General features: G+C 39.4%; 2 protein-coding genes across 5 annotated transcripts; one reads left to right on the top strand and one right to left on the bottom strand.

Moving 5' to 3' along the window:
• Positions 1–364: 364 nt before the first annotated feature.
• map2k4a (mitogen-activated protein kinase kinase 4a) lies at positions 365–15,756 on the bottom strand. Of its 4 annotated transcripts, XM_069524882.1 has the most exons (13): positions 15,304–15,742; positions 14,084–14,119; positions 12,780–12,812; positions 8,708–8,810; positions 8,428–8,602; positions 8,210–8,329; positions 7,982–8,101; positions 7,847–7,898; positions 7,628–7,755; positions 2,502–2,579; positions 2,099–2,247; positions 1,827–1,872; positions 365–1,107 (listed from the first exon to the last, which is right to left on the bottom strand). In XM_069524882.1, exons 1-13 carry the CDS (start codon positions 15,449–15,451, stop codon positions 994–996), a joined length of 1,302 nt encoding a protein of 433 aa, XP_069380983.1. In that variant the 5' UTR covers positions 15,452–15,742; the 3' UTR covers positions 365–993. The 4 variants fall into 4 exon arrangements, with proteins under 4 accessions (XP_069380983.1, XP_069380984.1, XP_069380985.1 ...); XM_069524883.1 differs by lacking the exon at positions 12,780–12,812 and having other exon boundaries at positions 15,304–15,756; XM_069524884.1 differs by lacking the exon at positions 12,780–12,812 and having other exon boundaries at positions 8,708–8,798; positions 15,304–15,735.
• Positions 15,757–17,201: 1,445 nt separating this feature from the next.
• On the top strand, positions 17,202–19,715 carry tmem220 (transmembrane protein 220). The gene is made up of 7 exons (XM_069524886.1): positions 17,202–17,222; positions 17,534–17,712; positions 17,816–17,845; positions 17,920–17,980; positions 18,236–18,359; positions 19,094–19,153; positions 19,247–19,715. Exons 2-7 carry the CDS (start codon positions 17,605–17,607, stop codon positions 19,377–19,379), a joined length of 516 nt encoding a protein of 171 aa, XP_069380987.1. The 5' UTR covers positions 17,202–17,222; positions 17,534–17,604; the 3' UTR covers positions 19,380–19,715.
• The last annotated feature ends 422 nt before the right edge of the window (positions 19,716–20,137 follow it).

The raw sequence follows: 20,137 nt of genomic DNA on the forward strand, positions 1-20,137 counted from the left end.
TTTGTAGAATTCTTAATGTGTTCAAATGTTCATTTATGCATGTGCATATGCAAATTATGATTGAGAAGCCATGTAGATGATAGTTTATTTATATGTCCTTTGATAACTGAATTTCTTATAGTTAACTGATTAAGAACTATTCATGGAATTCCAAAGTTAATCCCTCAAAACCAGAAGAGTGGAGGTTGAGGCAAAAGCTTTTTCAAAGCTTATAGATTTGAGCAAACTGGATACACACATACATCTGGTTCTATGGTTTATAAACTTGCACATACTGTATAATCCCAACATCAAAACAGAATTCAGATTCACCAGACAAAACATTTTTGTCAAACGAAGAAAAAGAAGACGACATAAACACACATTTCCCTTCCACTCTCTTTATTCATATATCAGCATATCGTCCGTTGCACAGTGAGCACTGACTGTTATACAGGTCTAACATGATTCTGACCACCAACACTTTTACCTTTTTAAACTGCTTTACACCCAGAGAAGCAAAGTTCCATTAAGATACCAAACACAATGCTTTCATTCACGTACATGGAGGAAGTGGGACAATTCACAAAGAGCATGATTCCAGTATGTTGAAGAATCTCCACGTCAGAAACTCCACATGATTTTGGTTTCTATAAATACAAGTTCCAGGCTGTTTTTTTGTTTTTTTAATTACTACTAATCACCAAGATGCATCCATGATTGACTGATTGATTCAGCTGCTATTATACTTACACTGTGCGTCATTGTGAACAAGAGAGAAACAGAGGTGTGTTAACGTTTATATATTATACAGACATAACTGAAATTTCCACCACTTTTGCTGCAAGTGGTGTTAATTTATCTTTTAGGCTTTACAATTCTCTTAACACTGCAATAAGGGACCAAGCAAATTTACATGAGGATTTGTTTTGTTTACTTAATCTTTTTTTTTTTTTTTTTCAATGTCTTTATTGTTGCAGACTGGTGTATGTTTATTCATATATTTTTGTGCTTTTAGTCCATATACATGGGGGAGCTGGGAGATGCTGGCATCTGATCCAGGAGCCTGCAGACGTAACCGGCAACATCGACCGAACGCTCCTCGTACATCTGAATGAACGCGTCTCTCTGGAAAGAAAAAATGTCAATTTATTTATTATATTAATACAAACTCCTACAAAATAACTCTTGAGATGAAATGCTCTGCAAAAACATGTTAAGACCAGAGTTACTGCCCTGTGGTTGTGGTATGCCTCCATCTATGAGGTTTCAGTCTTTGTATATATATTTTTTTCTAGACTTGGATGAAGTCACCACTGACATCTTATGAGTTCATCTCTGACTAACTTCTACATATTGAACCTTTGTGGGCCATTATGATGACCCAGATATGAGCACTTGCTGTTACTGGTGCAGAGGAATCAGATAACAACAATACAGCTCAATATCATGTGTTATTATAATTCTGTGCATTCATTATTTTGATCATTACTTTTATTATTTCATGTACACTTAAATGCCACTTCTAGTAATATGACATACAGTATTATATTAATATTACTTAGTTAGAGCCAATACTACATTTTCTATAGTTATTTCATTCTTTTAACTTATCTTACTTGTGTTCTTTTCCATTTAGGGCTCTGGTTTTCTTGCATTTACTCTTCATACACTTGATATTTTTTAAACTTCACTTGATTTTTATTCTTTGTTACTGTATCATAGAAGTAACATCTAGCTCAAGAATGTCTTTAGAGATTCTTAATATGTTGTGAACCCTTCATTTTGTATTTTATAAGTGATACAGAGAGGGTTGTAGATGTCATGATGACTCGACATGAACTCACCAGTAGCTCTTTGTACTTTGGCCTTTTCGACTCATCCTTTGTAAGGCTAGAAAAGAAAAGATAAAAAAGGAAGACATTAGAATAGCTTTAAAAGATCGGAGGATGCAGTTGAGACAAGTGTCCACCAGGGAAGGATCAGTATGGAACAGAAATTTCTAGCTGAATCAATTTTCTGATACAGTATGAGAACATCACAGACATTCAAATTGGACCCTTTCCCATGGCACTATGGCAAAATGCAGCAGGATAAATTCCCGGCAGTCTTTGCTCACCACAAGTTGACAAAGGCGATGAACGTGGGTGAGAAGCGCCTCTCCTCCGAGTTGCTGAGCTGTGGAGGGTCTCCTCTCACCACCTGGGTCAACTGGTCAAACACACTGTTCCATTTTGGGTAGGGAAACCGTCCTGTGGCCAGCTCGTACTGAAAAACATATATTTTATACACAGATATCAGTTCTGTTGAATTCTAAATCCCCCACAACCTTGATAATGTTAAATATTCAATATATACAAATATGATTTAAAATCTGGTGCTTTTGTAGGTAAGTTTCCCAAAAAATAGTCGAGTGGAAAATTGGGCATTAAATTGCAAATAATTCAAAGTTACTTTAATCTATACATTAAAATCAGTTTTCATACTTTAAAGATACATGGACATCAGAGCAACTGACTCACCAGTGTGATTCCCAAACTCCAAACATCTGAGCGGACGTCGTAGCCTTGCCTGGAGGCGCTGGGGTCTATTCTCTCTGGCTGGAAAAAAAAGAGATACAAATGTGGGTCCAGAACCAGGAGTAAACAGCCAAACTTGATTTCAACTTTGTGGTGACGAGGATACAGTTTATGACAGAGGAAATATAAAGTCATAAGATCACAGATAAGTTCTCACGGCAGAATGATGAAATAAATTATGTTTAGATAGCACCAAGGCTTGTTTAACTCTGTCAAGCTGGCATCTTAGACTTTCAAACACATGAAATTGAAACTAGAATGGCACTCACAGTGGCAATACCTCCGCCAAGGCCCAACAATCTCCCCCTGAGAGTCTTTAACTAATGTACAAAACCAAAGGTCATACCATCCTTGTATTTTATTTATTATTTTAATTTGTATTTTCTGACTCCCTTAACTTATTTTAAAAAATATTTTTCATTTTTATTTCTTTTAATCTATTTTATTTTGCTTAAAATTTGTTTGCTTTACGATTTTAAATTGATTTATTTAAATTTGTGTCTGTGTTGTTTTTAATGTCCCTGTACAGAACCTTGAATCTACCTCCATGTATGTAAAGTCCTTTCTAAATAAAATTTGCCTTGCCTTATGAAACCACATTTCAATTCACTTGATCCAGTTTTTGTTTAGATCTGCACAAAACTGCACACACCAATAAATATCAGTCCCCTAAACATGCCAGATTTTTTTTCTCAAGATCCAGAAATGATTCTCTGACAAATCAATGAAAATGTTGAATAACGTCACATCTCAGGATGTTAAAGTGGCAAAAGAAATCTTGTAGATGGCCCCTGATACCGATCGGCAGAAGTTCTTCTCCTTTCACCACATTTTGTGGTACACTGGGTTTTGCATAATCCTATTAACTAACAAACAAACAAACGTGATCAAAAACATAACCTCCTTAGCAGAGGCATCTCTCTCTCTCTCTCTCTCTCTCTGGTTGCTGTAAGTTTTGCAAACCACCAGATGTCACTGTGCCTGTTCAGTTTAAAGCCCTGAAGCTTCAAATCTTTTTCAGAACCCGCGTCACAAAGGAACTCAAACGTATGAGAAGTGGATGGAACTGCAACAAAAAAGAAAAAAGAAAAAAAGAAATGTTTTTAAACGCCTTTCTTACACTCTGAGATCATCAGAGGAAAACAGGTGTTCATGAATGCGACAAACTCTCCAACCCCTCTGGAGAATACCATGGCAGCTCATCATCTCTGGGCATGTTTACACCTGCACGACGAGATGCCATCAGCTCTGGAGCTCACACATCGCTCTGCACGCTCCCTCATTCCTGCCTCTCAGGACTCTAAGCTTCTTACACGTCTGCCAGTTCTGTTCATTTACAACCTGCTCCTCAGTTAGTCTGAATTCACAGAGCAGACTTGGTAATGATGTGTTTCCAGGAGGCTGCAGAGATCTGCTGCCTCTGCTGCTGCGGTGCTCTGCAGAGGAGCAAGCACCTCTCTAGCCCATTTACTGGCCTGAATTAGATGCTGACGTCACTAAGCTGCACAAAGGGACAGTCTGTGCTGCAGCAGCGATGAGAGTTTTTAGAAGAGCAGAGGACGACTGCAGAGAGTTTGCATCTGCCAAGACTGGAAGTGTTGGAAGACACTCAGCTTATAAACTGTCTCGAATATAAACAGCTTTAGTCGGGAACAATGTTAACGTTTGTAGCTTCCACCTTTGGATCTTTTTAACCACTTTTAAAACAAAATATGCAACTAGTAAATGTTTCTGAGCTCTGGAAACTTCATTTCAGCATCCAACCTATTTTTTCTTAGATTTAATAGACGACCTTTTAAATCAAAAACAAAAACAAATGTGGACACAATGCAAAAAAACCTTTATGCATATTTCTCTGTCCAGAGTTTACTTTTTGGTTAACCTGTCAGTTCATTTGACAAATTCCACATAAAGTCCTAAACTGATTTCCACCATACTTGGTGGAGGGATGTGGCAAGAGCTTGAGAAATATCCAATAATTAAAATGTGTGAAGATCCAGTTAAAGGGGCTGATTCAAAGGGCCGGAGCACTTTGCTTTACGTTGCAAGATTTTCATCAATTAATCTTGAAACAGAAAAGACAAGTCAGACATATTTATGTTGTTGCGCTCTACGAGTTTGGTGCAGTACCAGATAACGATCCAGATCTGGTGGAAGAAAATGCACGGCTGGTTGAACTTGGAGGTATGAGCTGCACTGAGTTTTAGAAGCAAGATGATAGAGCTCAGTGTCTAATAACTAAATCTGTCAAATCCCGTTAATAGTATTCTTTTTCAAACTCAAACACCCAAACTCCTTTTCTCATTCTATTTTAGAAAGTGCTAAATTTGCATTAAAAATACATTTAACAAACATGCTATATGTGTATATATATATATATATGATTCTGATAAAGCACAAATAATCTGCTGTTTTAGGGAATTAATGAGATGGCCTACCTCAAAATCAGGTCATAATTAACATATAGAGCGTTGAAGCAAACATGTCCCATCTGTGTGGTTTGATCCAGTTTAATTTTGGTTTGAGGTCGAGACACTGGGAGATACTTGTACAGGCCCGAGAAACCAGCCACAGACGTGTGTCTATCATCGTCTAAAAACAACTACAATGGCACTTAGTAGATTGCATACCTTCACCAACTCCATAAATCCAATCGAGCTGCAACAAATGTCCCAAAACCCTAAAAATCAGTTCTATAAATATGCCTGATATCAAAAAATGGCCCATCTCACAATTTTAAAGAAATAGATCAAAAAAATCCCTGGATCTGCCCTTTTGTCTGCACCAAACTTTAATGGGTTCTCTCTTGGCCCATGGAAATAAGTTTCCAGCAGCGTGGTGATCAAACACCTGGCGAGCGTGCCGGCTGGAAACAAGAAACTAGAGCTGAGATTCCTGCAGCCTGAGTTCACGGCCACGGGAAGCTGCCGGGTGACTTCTTCTAAAACAGAGTCATGAATGAAGTGCCCTGCCTCGGCCTCTCAGACAGCGGGAGCATGCATGCTGGTGGTGTGCAGCTGGGCCCTGATAGTGAGTCTAACCAAATTTAGCATGGAAACTGCAGTGGAGTCACTGAAGGAGGGAGGGAGGAGGTCCCCCCCCCCCCTCAAGCTGACGTAACCAAGAGGCAGAAAATATCCTCAAATAATGTCGTCACAATGAGATCATCTCTGTGCTTCGCCAAAGATCCGGTGCTCTTCAGTTATGTTACGGCCGCAGTTATGTTGCAGAAATACTACACACGCGCGCACGCACATACGCACGCACGTTTTTCCTGGCCTGTGGTAATGCTGGTTGCAGCTTTCTCTATGAAAATGCAAAAAATGGTTCAGCTGTTAGTTCTAAGTTCTGTGATGGTAGAGTCAGTTCGCAGAACCCTGAGCTGGAGAATCACTTCTTGCCGTTGTCGATCACATTGTTGTGATCAACAATGTTACTGATGAGTCCCAGCCGTCGCTGCTACAGAGCATTGGTCACCCTTTTATTAAAACTTTATCAATATTGAACGTACCGAGTGTCCAAATCGCACCAAATCTTACTGGTAGACACAGATTTGTGGAATTAGTGGAGAGAAGGAAATAGTAAATTAATTATCTTTGGCTAAAAACCTTAACTTTGGGATACAGGAAATTTTGATTGACATTCAATTAATACTACTGATAATAGTCTCTTTTTATTTTTATTTTTTAAAGGTTTCTTGCAGATTTTACAAATCGAGAGTTGTCTCCATCAGGTTTACATGTTATGGCGGTTACGACTCAGCCTGTGGTGTATTCTGGGGCCTTTGAGAAAGAAACTGTGATTCATTAGGTACAAATGACTTGTTGAGTCAGTTGTGTTTTTGGAGCTTGATGCACTTCCGGGACTAAAACTCTGTTTATCTGATGCTGCTTTTCTTCCTAAACTTGGAACATCTTCTTGAAATTTTCTTGAGGGGCTGTTTTTGAGAACACAAATGTCAGCACCAGTTGCCCAGAATGCCAGCCCCCTAGTAAAATGTCTGAGGGAGTCCATGAGAGAATTCAACAGGAAAATGTCACAGCAAGCTAGTGGGCGTATTGATGACGCGACAGACATGAAACTGGAAGAATACAAATATCTCAGGATGTAGAAGAGGACCCATACCATACACATTTTAAAATCTGTCTCTTGTCAGTGCCACAACTTTAAATAAGTGAATCAATAGTGAAAATAATCCTGAGCTGAAATCCAGTCTTTCACCTCTGCTTGGTGACATTTTCATAATTTCACTGTTAAAGGTATAATGTCTTTTGTTCCTACACAACATACAAACCACCATCTGCAACCTGATGAAGACGTTTCTGATCAAGTGCTGAGATTTCTGGCTCTGACGTTTCAAGACTGCTGCACACTAATCACAAAAAAGAAGTGCTTCCTGCTTGTACACTACAACTGCTGAACCTTTTAAGGTCATGACTCGATACCAGGTCTTAGTCAGAACCAGGTCATTCAGTTTTGTTTGAATATACTTAGCAACTCCCACAGCAGCCGTACTGACTCATCATGAATCATTTCATCAGCACAGCACAAAGATTGAACTGATTTCTTGTGTCAGCAGACGATTTAATGTAAACTACGACTCTCTTAAGTGCAGTGGGGACATTTATGAGTCTTTTATTTTGATAGAGTGCAGGTTTGTGCTTGGTTGATTAAACCAAACAAAAACTAGTGGTTGTCCACCACCACCAACCAGTGCAGTTTTAGTCTACATGCATTTCACCTTTGAGTTTTGAATTTTAAGAAATTAAAGGTGGACTTGAGATGTCATGTTCAAGAGGGCAAAAACATGTTTAATGAGGACAGTGGGACTTTGACCTTTGACCGCCAAAATCTAATCAGCTCATTCGTGAGTGCAACTGAGCGTTTGAGGGAATACCCTCTTCTTGAGATATCCTGAAAACATAATGCTTCCAGATACTGGCTGTCAATGGTGCAGAGGCACAACAAACATATTCAAGATGTGACTGAGCTCCACATCTAAGAAACTCATTCATGCTCATCTCCTGAAAACAGCGCAACCTAATCGCACCACACTCAGTGCTACTTACTGCCATGTATGGTCTGCAACCTGCATCTCTGGTTTTGGCGATGGAGTCCACCAGCTGACCACTGATGCCAAAGTCACACAGCTTTATGTTGCCGTTCCTGTCCAGGAGGATGTTTGACGGCTTAATGTCTGAAGGAGAAAATGCTTGGTTAATGAAAAAACACCCGGGGGTATCATTTAAAAATATACAAGATGGGAAAAGTCCCTGGTGTTATCTTACCTCTGTGTATTATTTTCAAGTTTTCTTTTAAGTGGTTAAGCGCTTTCACAGTCTGAAATAATACCAAAACATCTCTTTAGTAGTGGTATATGATAATCAGGATTAAAAAAATAGGTTGTATAATTATCAACTTACAGCTAATGTTATTTTTCCTAATATTTCTTCTGGAATCACGTTGTCTAATGAGCAATATACAAACTTGTAAAATTTGTCTAAAGAGGTAGCCATAAGTTCCATACAAATCCAACAGTCACCCTGGAACACAAGAAATGCAGTCATCAAGTTTATGAACCAGTGAAACAGTAAAACTATTTGAACATAGCAATAAACACAGTTTCCTGTTAAAATGTGGTTTGACCTCACCTCTCTGAACAGAGCACCGTAAAACTGCACGATGTAAGGACAATCACTACTCCTCATGACCACGTCCAAGTCCATCAGCAGCTGCTTCTGCTCCTTCTCATCAACCGTTGAACGAATTCGCTGTGAACACACAACACAAAGTTATCGCCGCACTGTCAAACAGTCAGAAGGTGCAGGTACCGGAGCCCCTCGTCCGAACAATCGAAGTAAATGATCACCTTGACCGCCATAATCTGGTTACTCGGCTTGTGCACCATCTTGTTGACAGAACCGTAAGCCCCTCGGCCAATCTCGCCCAAATCTTTCAGGTCCTCGGCCGTGAAGTCCCAGTGCTGCTCCGGCGAAATCTTCAACTTTCCTGATGACTCAATGCTGTGTGTTCTCAGCCTCTCTCTAAGAAAACCACGGTAGATAGTACAAAAGAAGAGAAAATGTAACACTTTGAAGCAGGATTTCTTTTTTGGGGGGAAATGCACATAAGCTCTGAGGTTCACTCACATGTGCGGGTTTTGGAAAGGCGGCCCCGCTGTGTTCAGCGTGAACCTAGTCGTGGGTTTGATCGGTGGGTTGGCAAAGTTCAACTTCAGGGCTTTGCGTTTACCTGACCAGTGGAAGAAAACAGCCATGTGATCAGATTTTAAACCCAAGCAACAAAATGCTGAGCCAAGATCAAAGCAAACTCCCACATGAAAGGTCAGAGCAAACGGTGAGTGAAAACAACACAAACCATAAAATGAGGGAATGGGAAGAACGAGGAGACGAGTACATTTATCCACATGTTCTCAAATCCATGGACGTCATGCTCTTCATTGAACAAGGGGAAAAGAACTGACAACTTCTGCATCACTACATTTTACAGAATGTAGTCAAACTCTGCTGCGGCATTTTCAAATGAATACTCACCCATGAGTCCTGAATACGTTTTGTTTCTTATTGTCAGGAAATCCAATGAAAAGACTCAAACCAACAATAAATATATCCAAATGTTACTACTCTGGGTCATGCAGCTTTATTATTGTGGTGACATGTCCTGTCATCACCATTAAGAGCACCAAATGTGGATTCATAAGCTGCTGAAAACAGTCCCTAACAAATGCACTATTTCGTTCAGTTGGAGTAATGCCAGCTGAAAAACTATAGTGCCCAGCTTTGTAGAAAACCACCAAGCCTTTATTCAATGAAACTACATGTTTCTGAGCTGTTTTGAAAGATTTGCACCTCTGGGGGCAAAGAATACATTTTTTTGCTGAAGACCACAGAGAAGTGGAAAAGTACATTTCAAGGGATTTGTTGAATAATCCTCATGATGTTTTCACTAGTTTGTTTCATCTTACTTGTATGAATTGTAGTTTTCTTTACCCCAGAAAAGGCCCTTTATATTTAAATACTTTATATTTACATCAAGGGGACCCTGTCTGCGGAGGCCGCCATTTTTTTTTTGACATTAGTCCAGACTGGACAAACTAAACACCCCTTTTGAGTTTTTATGACAACTGAGGCTACCACAGGTTATTTTTCACTTTTGGAAGGAGAGGGTGAGGTGAAGGGTGTTGCTGCAACATGCAATTTCAACACTAGATATGACAGAATTCTACACACTGTACCTTTAAGGGGTTTTGTTCAGTGTTTGATAGAAGGTTTATTACAGACATCATTTACAGTCAAGTGGATGGCTATATATCTGTTAAAACTTTGATTACATTAAGACTATAATCCAATCATCTAAATTAAACACTGCCTGGCCTTTTTATTAGGTAAAACTTTACAATCTGATGTAATCCAGTACAACAACCCTGCCAAACATTCTGTCTTTACGAAGCTCATCATGTTTCTTTGTTAAAACTTATCAAGTGGATGCTCCTGTCTCTTTAGGGCCCCCCTCCCGATAAAGGCCAGCCTGCTCTGATTGGCCAGTAGGCCCACTCTGTTGTGACTGGTCCACTGCTCCCAGCTTGTGAAGGAAACTTCTATCCCTGCTCTCACTTTACCTGGCTTTGTAAAGGGTGTGCCTAACTGGCCAGTAGGAGTGTATTATGCATGCGTCATGTGACACATGATGGTGCAGAAGTATGGTCCGGACTACTAACGAGGTCTTTCAGGAGCTTCAGTCTTTTCTGTGGGGGAGATGAGCTCCCTTTACCACAGACTTCGAGGTTTTTAACTTTATACCTGCCTTTTACATTTTCAGTTAAACTTAGACAACCCCACTAGTGGAAAGAAACACTGAAAAAACATCATAAGGATTATCTTATGTCTCCTCTGAAGCTGAAGTGTCACATGAGTTAACGCAGGACCTAACACTCCGGCAACAGAGTGTAAATTATGTGGTAAAATCTCTGAGTAACTCACTGCACACACCGTGACATCGCCCAGCACTAACGTGCACTGGTGTCAACTGCTCAGCTGCAGCCAAACACATTCATCCCCATAAGTCTTCCTGCAAAGTGCTGACTCTATAAACACCTCCTTGCAGTACTACCTACATGTGAATCCTTCATTTGATGCAGAAACAGAAATGAGGCATGCTGCTAAAATCCCAGACACCTACGTTCACAAACACAAACCACCACAGGTCAACAAAAATAGGCTAAAAAAAACACACTGATATATATTATATATACAAATATATCTCAGTGAAGACATGCTTCTCAAGGCCAACTGCTTTGATTTCACCTTGAATCGTGGGACAGCGCTTCCCCCGCTGGCTCCACCCAAATACCACAAGAATGCATGTTTGAATTCCAGTCGGCTTCAGTGGAAAACATCACTTGAAATGACAACTTTTGAGCGTGTGTACCTTGTCCCGACAAGCAAGTGCTATGCTCAAAGTGCACCCATGCCAAAAAGAAAAAGGCAAACCAGTCGGGAAAAAAAAATGAATAAAACTGTTATGTGACAAAACTACAGGCACTACTTCTGCTTGTTAGTGACACACTGAACACCAGTGAGGTAGAGCTTCCATTTCAGTCTATCCTTTTCTTTAGCAAGAAGAGCTTGTTGATCACACCGAGGGGTTAAAATCAGTTGGGAGGATCTTAAGCCAAATATCAATGGAAGCTCTGATTTTTAGGCTTGTGCCGATGAGAACGACTACACCTTACTTTAAGTTGCTTTGATTTGAAAGACATTTAATCACCTTTTTATGCAGCAGAGTTTCTTAAGTGTCTATTTTAAGTTAAACGTATATATATTATATATTAAACTCAGAGACAAGCTGCTTCTTTATTATTCTCCATTATCTGGGCAAGTATATTAAATTGACTGATAAGTTACCGGCACAAGCCTTCTTGAACTAATGGTAAGTCTTGACTTGGGCCCTGTTCAGACCTGGTGTTAACATCCGTCCTGAGAGATTTAATCACAAGTCATCAGCTCTAAGCTTTTTTATTCGCCTGACATTAAAATGCATCCTGAATGCGTCTCCTGTGACCATTTGTTTTATGTCCTGTTCTATATGCAAATAAACCTGGTGGGTGACTGCTGGCTGCACCCTGCCTCCTCCATGTTTGCAGGTGGGACATGGACAAAATTGAAGTTAAAAAGCCAAAGTATGGTTTGGTTTCTGTCACTTTAGTTCTTATGACACTGATGTTTGTTGTTCATGTTTCCAGTAAGAGTTTAATACGTTATTTGATGATATAAAAACAGGGTGAAGTGTCATGATTGACAGCTAAGACTGACTTACAGTGTTTGTATCTGAGATTTTGGCCTCAATTCTGGAGAGAGGGATGAAGTGGAGATGCAACAGAGAGAAAGAGAGAGCAGACTAAGTGAATCTGAACAGTTCTTCTATTATATGAGAAGATGTTACATTTCCATCCATTCCTTCTAAATACTGCTAATCTTTTGAGGGTCACCAGAGCCAATTCCAGCTGACACTGGTCAAGAGGCAGGGTACAGGTCGCCAGCATTTCGCTGATATATAGACTCACAGTCTCTGATAAACCCACAGTCTTTGGGTGAGGTTTTCTCTGGCTACTCCATCTTTTTCCCACAATCCAAACACAGGGATATCATGACAACTCCACACAGAAAGACCTGGCTGATCTGGGGCGGCGCTAACCACTGCACTACGGCTGTGGGAGGCATTTTAAATTAGAATCTTGAAAAAGATAGAAATCAGTCCGTTTTGATATTATGATGGTGACCACAAACCAAGCTCCTCCAGTCTGCATGCCAAAGTGGGCAAGATACTGAACCCCAAATTGCCCCTGATGGCTGTTCCGTCAGCATATGACTGGTGTGTGATGGCATATAATAGCGCTGTACGAATGTGTGTGTGAAAGGCTGATTGTGGCTTGTAGTGTAAGGCATTTTGAGTGGTTGACTGGAAAAGCGCTACATGAAAGTCCATTTACTTATCGGAGATCTCAAGGTGCATTGAGGACGCATTCGGGTGCATTCACACCTGAACTTGTGAACGGATCCCTAAGGACGGATGTTAATTCCAGGTCTGAGCGGGTTCTTGGATTAGTTGAGAACAGCAGGACAGACTCCCCCATACCAGACTGTCAGTCGGAAACAAAGGGATGAGAACTGTTGGTGCTGAAGCAAAAGAGGTTTGGCTTACTTGGGGGAGCTCCAGACAGGTTTATCTGAAAGCCTAGAGGTGAGAAGACAGCTTTTATTTTCTTCACATTATACCTTCAACCTGTCTGCTTGTCTCTTCTTCCTCAACACACTGCTTTATTAGCAGACTTCCAAGATTCAATGCAGCATCCCTTGTTTTAGAAAAAAAAAATAAAGATTCAAAAACGTCCATTTGGTCTGACAGGAATCCTGCAGCATCAGGTACGAGGGGCAAATCACAGAAATTGGCCTTGTTTTGCTAAATTATGAAACATACTGGAGCATCATGTCGCAGGTTTAATGCATCATCTTGGGGGGGTAATGCATTAGCATGCAATGAAACAGCTACAAGCACTTCCTGTGGATATGAATTTTATAAAAGGATCTACAGTTTGAATGATCGACCTGAAACGATTTTGAAATGGAAGCACAGTTTAATGAACAGTTGGGTTTTTTAAATCATGGGACAGCTCACCGTTATTCAGCACCATGGCAGCAGTAAGAAATCATGAGTTAGCGGCATTAAGGTAAAAGATGATATATGATCAGGAGAAGATAAAGGAAAACAGGATTATACAACAGGGATAAATGACAGAAGCCTGGTAAGTTATGATTGAATAAATTATTTAAATAGTATTGAAGAATCAATTATATTACTGTTAAATTCAAATACGGTACATCTTCTTAATAAACATGCAAGTCAGATCAAAATCTATGACGGAGTATTCGGATCATGCTGAAGAAATGTGTATTTTTGAGATTTGAGATTTTGAGAATAAATACGTAATAATACACAGTAAAGGCTGTAATGTTACAAGAATACTGTTGGAATTTTACAAGAGGTTCACCTTGCTGCTTACTTCTTTATGTTCTCTTAAAGTTGCGATTTTATTTTCCTAATATTACGACTTAATAATTGAGACAAAACTAATGTTACGAGCATTAGTTGAAATATTTTGATTTTGTTCTCAATAATGACTTTATTGTCACATATTAGGGGTTTCATCTAAATTGCAACTTTATTCTCAAAATCAGTAAACCTATTTTTCTTCAACATGACACTAATACTCTGTCGTATGAATCCATGGGGTCATGAAAAATCAACACAATTGTACAACCTGATAAGAGACATTTTAGTTGCTAAAAAGTCAAACTTGGTCTAGTATAAAAATCACTGAGCACCAAAATATGATGCTTAATATATGATAATGGTGTTTTTGCTTCATTCTTTACCTTACAAATAAGCTTTAATTGGACATAAAATGAAAGTGCTACTCTACCAAGTCAAATGAAGTGTGTAGCTACCTGTTTCACTCTGACATCTCCAGCAGGTGTTGGACTCTGAAAGTTAAAATGAGACAGTGTTTGTACAAAAATACAGCATCGCAATGAGCATTTGCCTCAGAGGCAAAGTGAATGAAGACGCAGGTTCAGAGCTTCCTGTTGACAAGGAGCTCGTCCTCAGGTTTCACTCCATATAAGTCAGGCCCATTCTGCAATACTATATACACACACCTTAAAATTAAGTGTTCAAGAATGTCTGGAGACCCATATTCAACAATCAAATATGTAGTTTTGCATATTTCCAACCACACAACAACATTTTTGTGCCCCGGAGGTGGAAAACACAAGCACAAATCAAAACACACAAGAAAAAACAATGGCAAATAAGACTAAATAACAAGGATGAAAACATACGGTTCATTCAAGCAGCAACAATTCTAGTTGACTGCAAGTACCTCCATCAAGGTAATGATGTATTTTCCTATTTTCTGTTGTGTGTTTTTAATTTGTGTGTTCTTATGTGCCATTGTTGTTGTGTTTTCCTTGTTAACGTTGTGTTCTGTAATTTCCTGTTATGTTTTGGATTTATTGCAGATACGGTGGCACTTAATGTGACATGAGTCCTGATTATGTTTCAATTGTTAAGGTGTTTTGTAACTTTCATGCTTTTACATTAACATCGTTCTCGATCGCGTGGAATTCGCTGATTAATGTCGATGCAGATGCAGAAGACGAATTGAGCTCAAATTTGGGAATAAGAGACGTCACGCATGTCATGGTAGCTGCAGCAGAAAACACACTGACCTAATATACGCCGAATAGAGTATATATTATCATTCTGTATTTGATATAAGCTTTAATAAATGACCTGTGTTACATGTTTATCTGTAGGTGAGATTTTAAATTGACGGTTTTTAGAACGGAGTTTGGTGAGATTCCCCCCCAGACAGGGTAGGACAGAATGTAACCGGACTACAAATATCAAAATGGTAACGAGGACATTGGATTAATTTGACATGCAGAGGACAATGATCATTTTTACATTTGGATATTAAAAGTCAGAATGTAGCTCTTGGGGGAGACACACTGGTCTGTTCCCCGGGGAGTGTTTCCAGTGCTGGGAGTAGCCTGAGCCTCCCACGGCTAACCGTGCTAACGTTAACCTTCACTGCAGCGGAGTGTGAGCTCCCTCCCTCCCCGGCTCCAGGCTCCGGCTTCCCGCAGCGCCCCCCTCCACTCACCCTGCATGCTGCTCATCGTGGTGATGTGCTGGGTCTGCTGGTGCTGGTGCTGGGCCGCGGATCCTCCGTTGTTGCTGCCGTTGTGGCCGCTCGGTGTCGTTGAGTTGTTGGGACCGGGAGTCGCCATTGTTGTGTGTTTGAATTCCATCAGCAGCGCCGGGGCTGCAATGCAGAGAGGCGGAGAGCAAGTTCACCCTCCCAGCCGCAGCACGTACTGCCCCGCTAACGAACACTTCGCACCGCGGGACGAGCGGCCAGCGACCGTACGATGTTCCACACCGCAATGGGTTCCAGAGGGATTAATAAGAGCTAAGCTAACAGCTACCTGCGTGGTAACGTCAACAAAACAAACATCCAGCTAGGCTAAGCTAACCAGTGGCTAGTCAAGAGGCTTCATGAGCCGCAATCAGCTGACCCACTGACATGTCAACACCCACAGCTGCATACCGGATACTGTCAGAATAAAACAGGAACATTCTATTAATTACTTCATAAATTAAACTCAACAAATCAAACATTCATTTAGAAAATATATTCAAACTAAATACTGAATTTGAAATGGATTAACAAACGTTGTTAAAAGTAATCAAAACTTACTTTTATTAAATTTAACTAAATTATTTTTAATTTCAAAAATTAAATCACACATTGAATTAAAACATGAATTGGACAATTATATTTAATTATGGCATATTAATTATTCAAACACAAGACAGACCTCGACTGGGCCAAGACTGATCCCCATTATACATGCCATCTTCATTATTTCAACAAACAGACTTATTTGTTCTTACCACTGCGATGGTTAATGGATAAGTCAACTGGCAGAAAACTAATTTAGTGTTTTAGAGGTCCAGTATGTAAGATTTAGGGGAAAGGGATCAATTGGCAAAAATTTAATTTAAGAAACTACAGAGGCCGCCATGTTTCTTACAGTCACCCAAACCTGACAAACTATAACACCTTTTGAGTTTGTTGGACAACTGAAGGTTACCACAGGTTCTCAGTCATCTTTGAAGGGGAGGGGTGTTCAGCTGAAACCTGCAACTTCATCACTTCATCACTAGATGTGACTAAATTCTACACACGGAACCTTTAATTGATTAAGTAATTTTTAAGCAAAAATGTCAAGAAAAATAATCCACAGATGCTGAGAAAACAAAAGTAGTGTGAAGATTTTAACTGAATACACTAATGGAGGAACGGTTAGCATTTCTGATCTCTAATATATTTGCTTAATATCCAGACATACATTGAACCTAAACCTTTTTTTTTTTGCCCCATTTGATAGCCCAGTTTTTTCTTTTTAACTTTATCGCCTTTGTTTAGCATCTTAATCACAAGACAAGAATCAATAGCAGTGTAATTTCCTGGTTGTCACACCAGCAGCCAAATTGGACCCTGAAGGGGTTTCATCTCTCTTTTTATGATGCAAATTCCAAAATAAATTTGGAATTAATCAAATGAATGCAAACTAAATGGTCTTTGGACCACTGGTGGAAGTGTCCCAAAGACTCAGACAATGAACAGGTTTTGTCCTTCACACCCTGCTCATCTTACTGAAAAATCAAGTCAAATATACATTTGAAAGGCATTACATCAAGTTTGATTAACATAACAAACAGCCTCAGAATATACCTATATAATGAGATTTTATTTATTACTTCAGTGACATTCATTTTTGTGTATTTTGCCATGTTTATTGTTGACTCTGATATTTGTCTTTCATCTTGTACTTTCCTGCTCTGGTAAATTTAAATAGTGCATACTATATAATCAAAATGTACAGAACTCACGTCCAGTGGGTATTTTGTTTTGTAAAGAGGAGTCGGAAATAGTATTTTGTCATCATGGCTGCCTTGACATCAATGCGGGCTCAAGGAATGTGTGCTCGATTTGTTGTCCGGGGCAGCCAGGAGGTAAACATCGAATCTCTCCTCTTATTAAGTGAAATCACCTGTATTTCGTATTCTTGACATATACATCACACACAGGATTTCTATGTCAGAGAGTGGCTTCATTTTAAAAAGCGTTATAACCACAGGACTGTAATCTGTGTGTGCAGTGATATATGCATATGCAACACACATTTAGAGTCAAATCAAATCAAATCCGCCACAGTGTGTGTGTGTGTGTGTGTGTGTGTGTGTGTGTGTGTGTGTGTGTACTCTGGCTTTGGCGTGCATCATATCAAACACACTCTCTCTCTCTCTTCTCTGCCTCTCTGCAGACTGGAGAGGCTGCAGTGCGTCTGCTTTCTTACGTAGGCCCGGGCGGGGACATGCGAGCTCGGAGGAAACCATGGGGGAAGTTTGTAAAGCCGAGAACACAGGAACATGGCGTTTTCTGATCTGGAGAATTTGTAACGTCTCCATGTCTGTATTTTTCGCTCTTGCCACATATGTTCAGGTGAGGGTGTTCGTTTCTCTCCCCCTCACTGCCACCCCCTCCCTCCCCACACATCTCTATAACTCGTGATCGATGACTAAACTTTGGACTGTGTTGTCCTCAGATCAATGATCCAGACGCAGGTTTGTGGATGGTAAGATCACAGCCCCACCACATGTTACTACATGTCACATATGACGGGTCATTCACACACAGTTTGTGTTGCAGGTGGGTTATGGAGTTCCTGCAGCTCTCTGTGTATTGATTGGCTTCAAACCTCATGTGACAGGTACAGAGACAAGTTCACACGTGTACTTGTTTGTTCACTGTCCTTTTCAATACATGCATCATCTGCGGAGAATGAAAAGGAAACGCTACTTTAAAGATCTACTCGTTTTCTGACAGTTTCTTTTTTTTTTTTCCACGTTTCACAAACAGTTGAACTCTGCAGCTTTCCAGTACTTCAAGCGCCATCTAGTGTCTGTGTGGTGTCTGTACACACCTGCAGAGAAAGATCCATTGCATATTTTGGTTTTCTTCACAGAGACTTTGCCCTGGAGGCGTGTTGCAGATCTCCACGTGATGATATCCAGTGCTGTTATTGCCATGTTAGGATGGACGCTTTATAAAGAGGGGATCACACACGTGTTCCATCAGGAGGAGGGCAGGTACGACACGGTCCCACCAAGGCTCAGATAATAAACACACATATACATTCCACCGATGCAAACGTTTTAGACTTTATAAGATCAACCTACATCATATATTTTATACTGTTTCCTTTTTACACCCTTCGTACATATGGAGCATTTATATTCAAATGTACAAAAATCCAGTGTTCATACTTTCAGAGAGTTATAATTATTTTTAATTAAAGCTATAAAACATGGAGCAAAAAAACTTCAAATCAAAAACTATCATTACCTGAAGGTGGTTGATGATATCATTGTTTGTAAAATGTAAATTTAATTAATTATAAGAAATCTTTTTTTGTATTAATTTAGTAAAATAAGAGGAAAGCACATTTGTTGAAAAAATATAAAGAGCATGATCAGAAAGCCACATTGTCATTTTCGAGTCCTGATGCATTAATTTTAATGCCTCTGTTCTGCGGATATATTTTTAGGTTTGTTCATCTTATTTAATTTATTTAATTTAATGTATTTATTTATTTTTATCTCTCTTTACTTTCCTCAGTCTACTTTTCTGTCTTTATTTTTTTTATGTGGAGACATCTCAGTGTAACACCTACGACTGTAAAGTGTAATGAAATAAATGTTACAAACCCAGTACAGTCACAATTAATGAATTGCATGAATGGCAGTAAAGTTTACTTTTTTCACAGTTTGAAAGCAGAACTGATACAAGTGGCATGCAATATAATTGTTTTTATCTCCTTTAGAGAATTTTCTGGTCTGTCATTGACAGTTGTTTGGCTTCTCATGTGCCGTCACTCTGGAAGGTAACATTATTGGAACAGTGTATTTATTTCAGATCTTTCGATGAATTCTATTTGTGTCTGAGAGATTGTTGTCGCTGCTCTGTTCTCTGTCAGGGCTCCAGTCGGGATCCTCAGAGTGTCCACAGCTGTTGCCATCACAGTCTTCCCCTTCGTGGCCTGGCTTTACTACTACATCAATAAAGAGCTGAGATCCAGCTGGCCGTCACATTGTAAAACTGCTATTTAAACATCTGCTTCCTGCAAATGTCTTCGCTGATTAAATGTTAATTTCATGATATTGTTTTGACTGAAAAAGTAAAGTAAAAGTATCATTACTGACAACTAATGCTTGTATTTTTCAAACAATATATTTTTTCATCTGATGTGTAACTACAGACTGTATTGCATTAATATTGCACACTTTGTGTTACAGATCTCAGAAGTCAATGTTTAATTTTGGGCTCATGAAGATCAGACTCAAAAGATGTGATTGGTTTTCACATTTAGTCTGATATGTCTCTTTCAAATAAAGTGCACTGTAAATAATGGAGAATTATATATAATAAAAAGGGAATCAAGTTGACCGTGAACATATTTATTTGAAAGATATGGGTTTTTTTAAAATATATTTTCTTTCTTTCTGTCTATCTATCATCCATCCATCTCTCTATCTGCATATCATCTATTATACATTATATCTATCCATCTCTCTATCTGTATATCTATCATCTATCTATCCATCCATCTATCTATCTATCATTTCTCTATCACCTATCTCATTTGTCTATCATCTATCTATCTATCATTTATCTATCTCTCTTTCTCTATCATCCGTCTATCTATCCATTTATCTATCATCTATCTATCCATCTATCTGTCTTTCTCTATCTATCTATCTATCTATCATTCTATCTATCACACTCCCTTATGAGTTGACATGTCAGCCTTTAGGGGGCAGCATAGCACGGAGCGGCTGACAGGATCATAGAAGAAGACTCATTAATA

Source organism: Paralichthys olivaceus, chromosome 5, assembly GCF_024713975.1.
Source record: "Paralichthys olivaceus isolate ysfri-2021 chromosome 5, ASM2471397v2, whole genome shotgun sequence".
Taxonomy (NCBI): Eukaryota; Metazoa; Chordata; class Actinopteri; order Pleuronectiformes; family Paralichthyidae; genus Paralichthys; species Paralichthys olivaceus.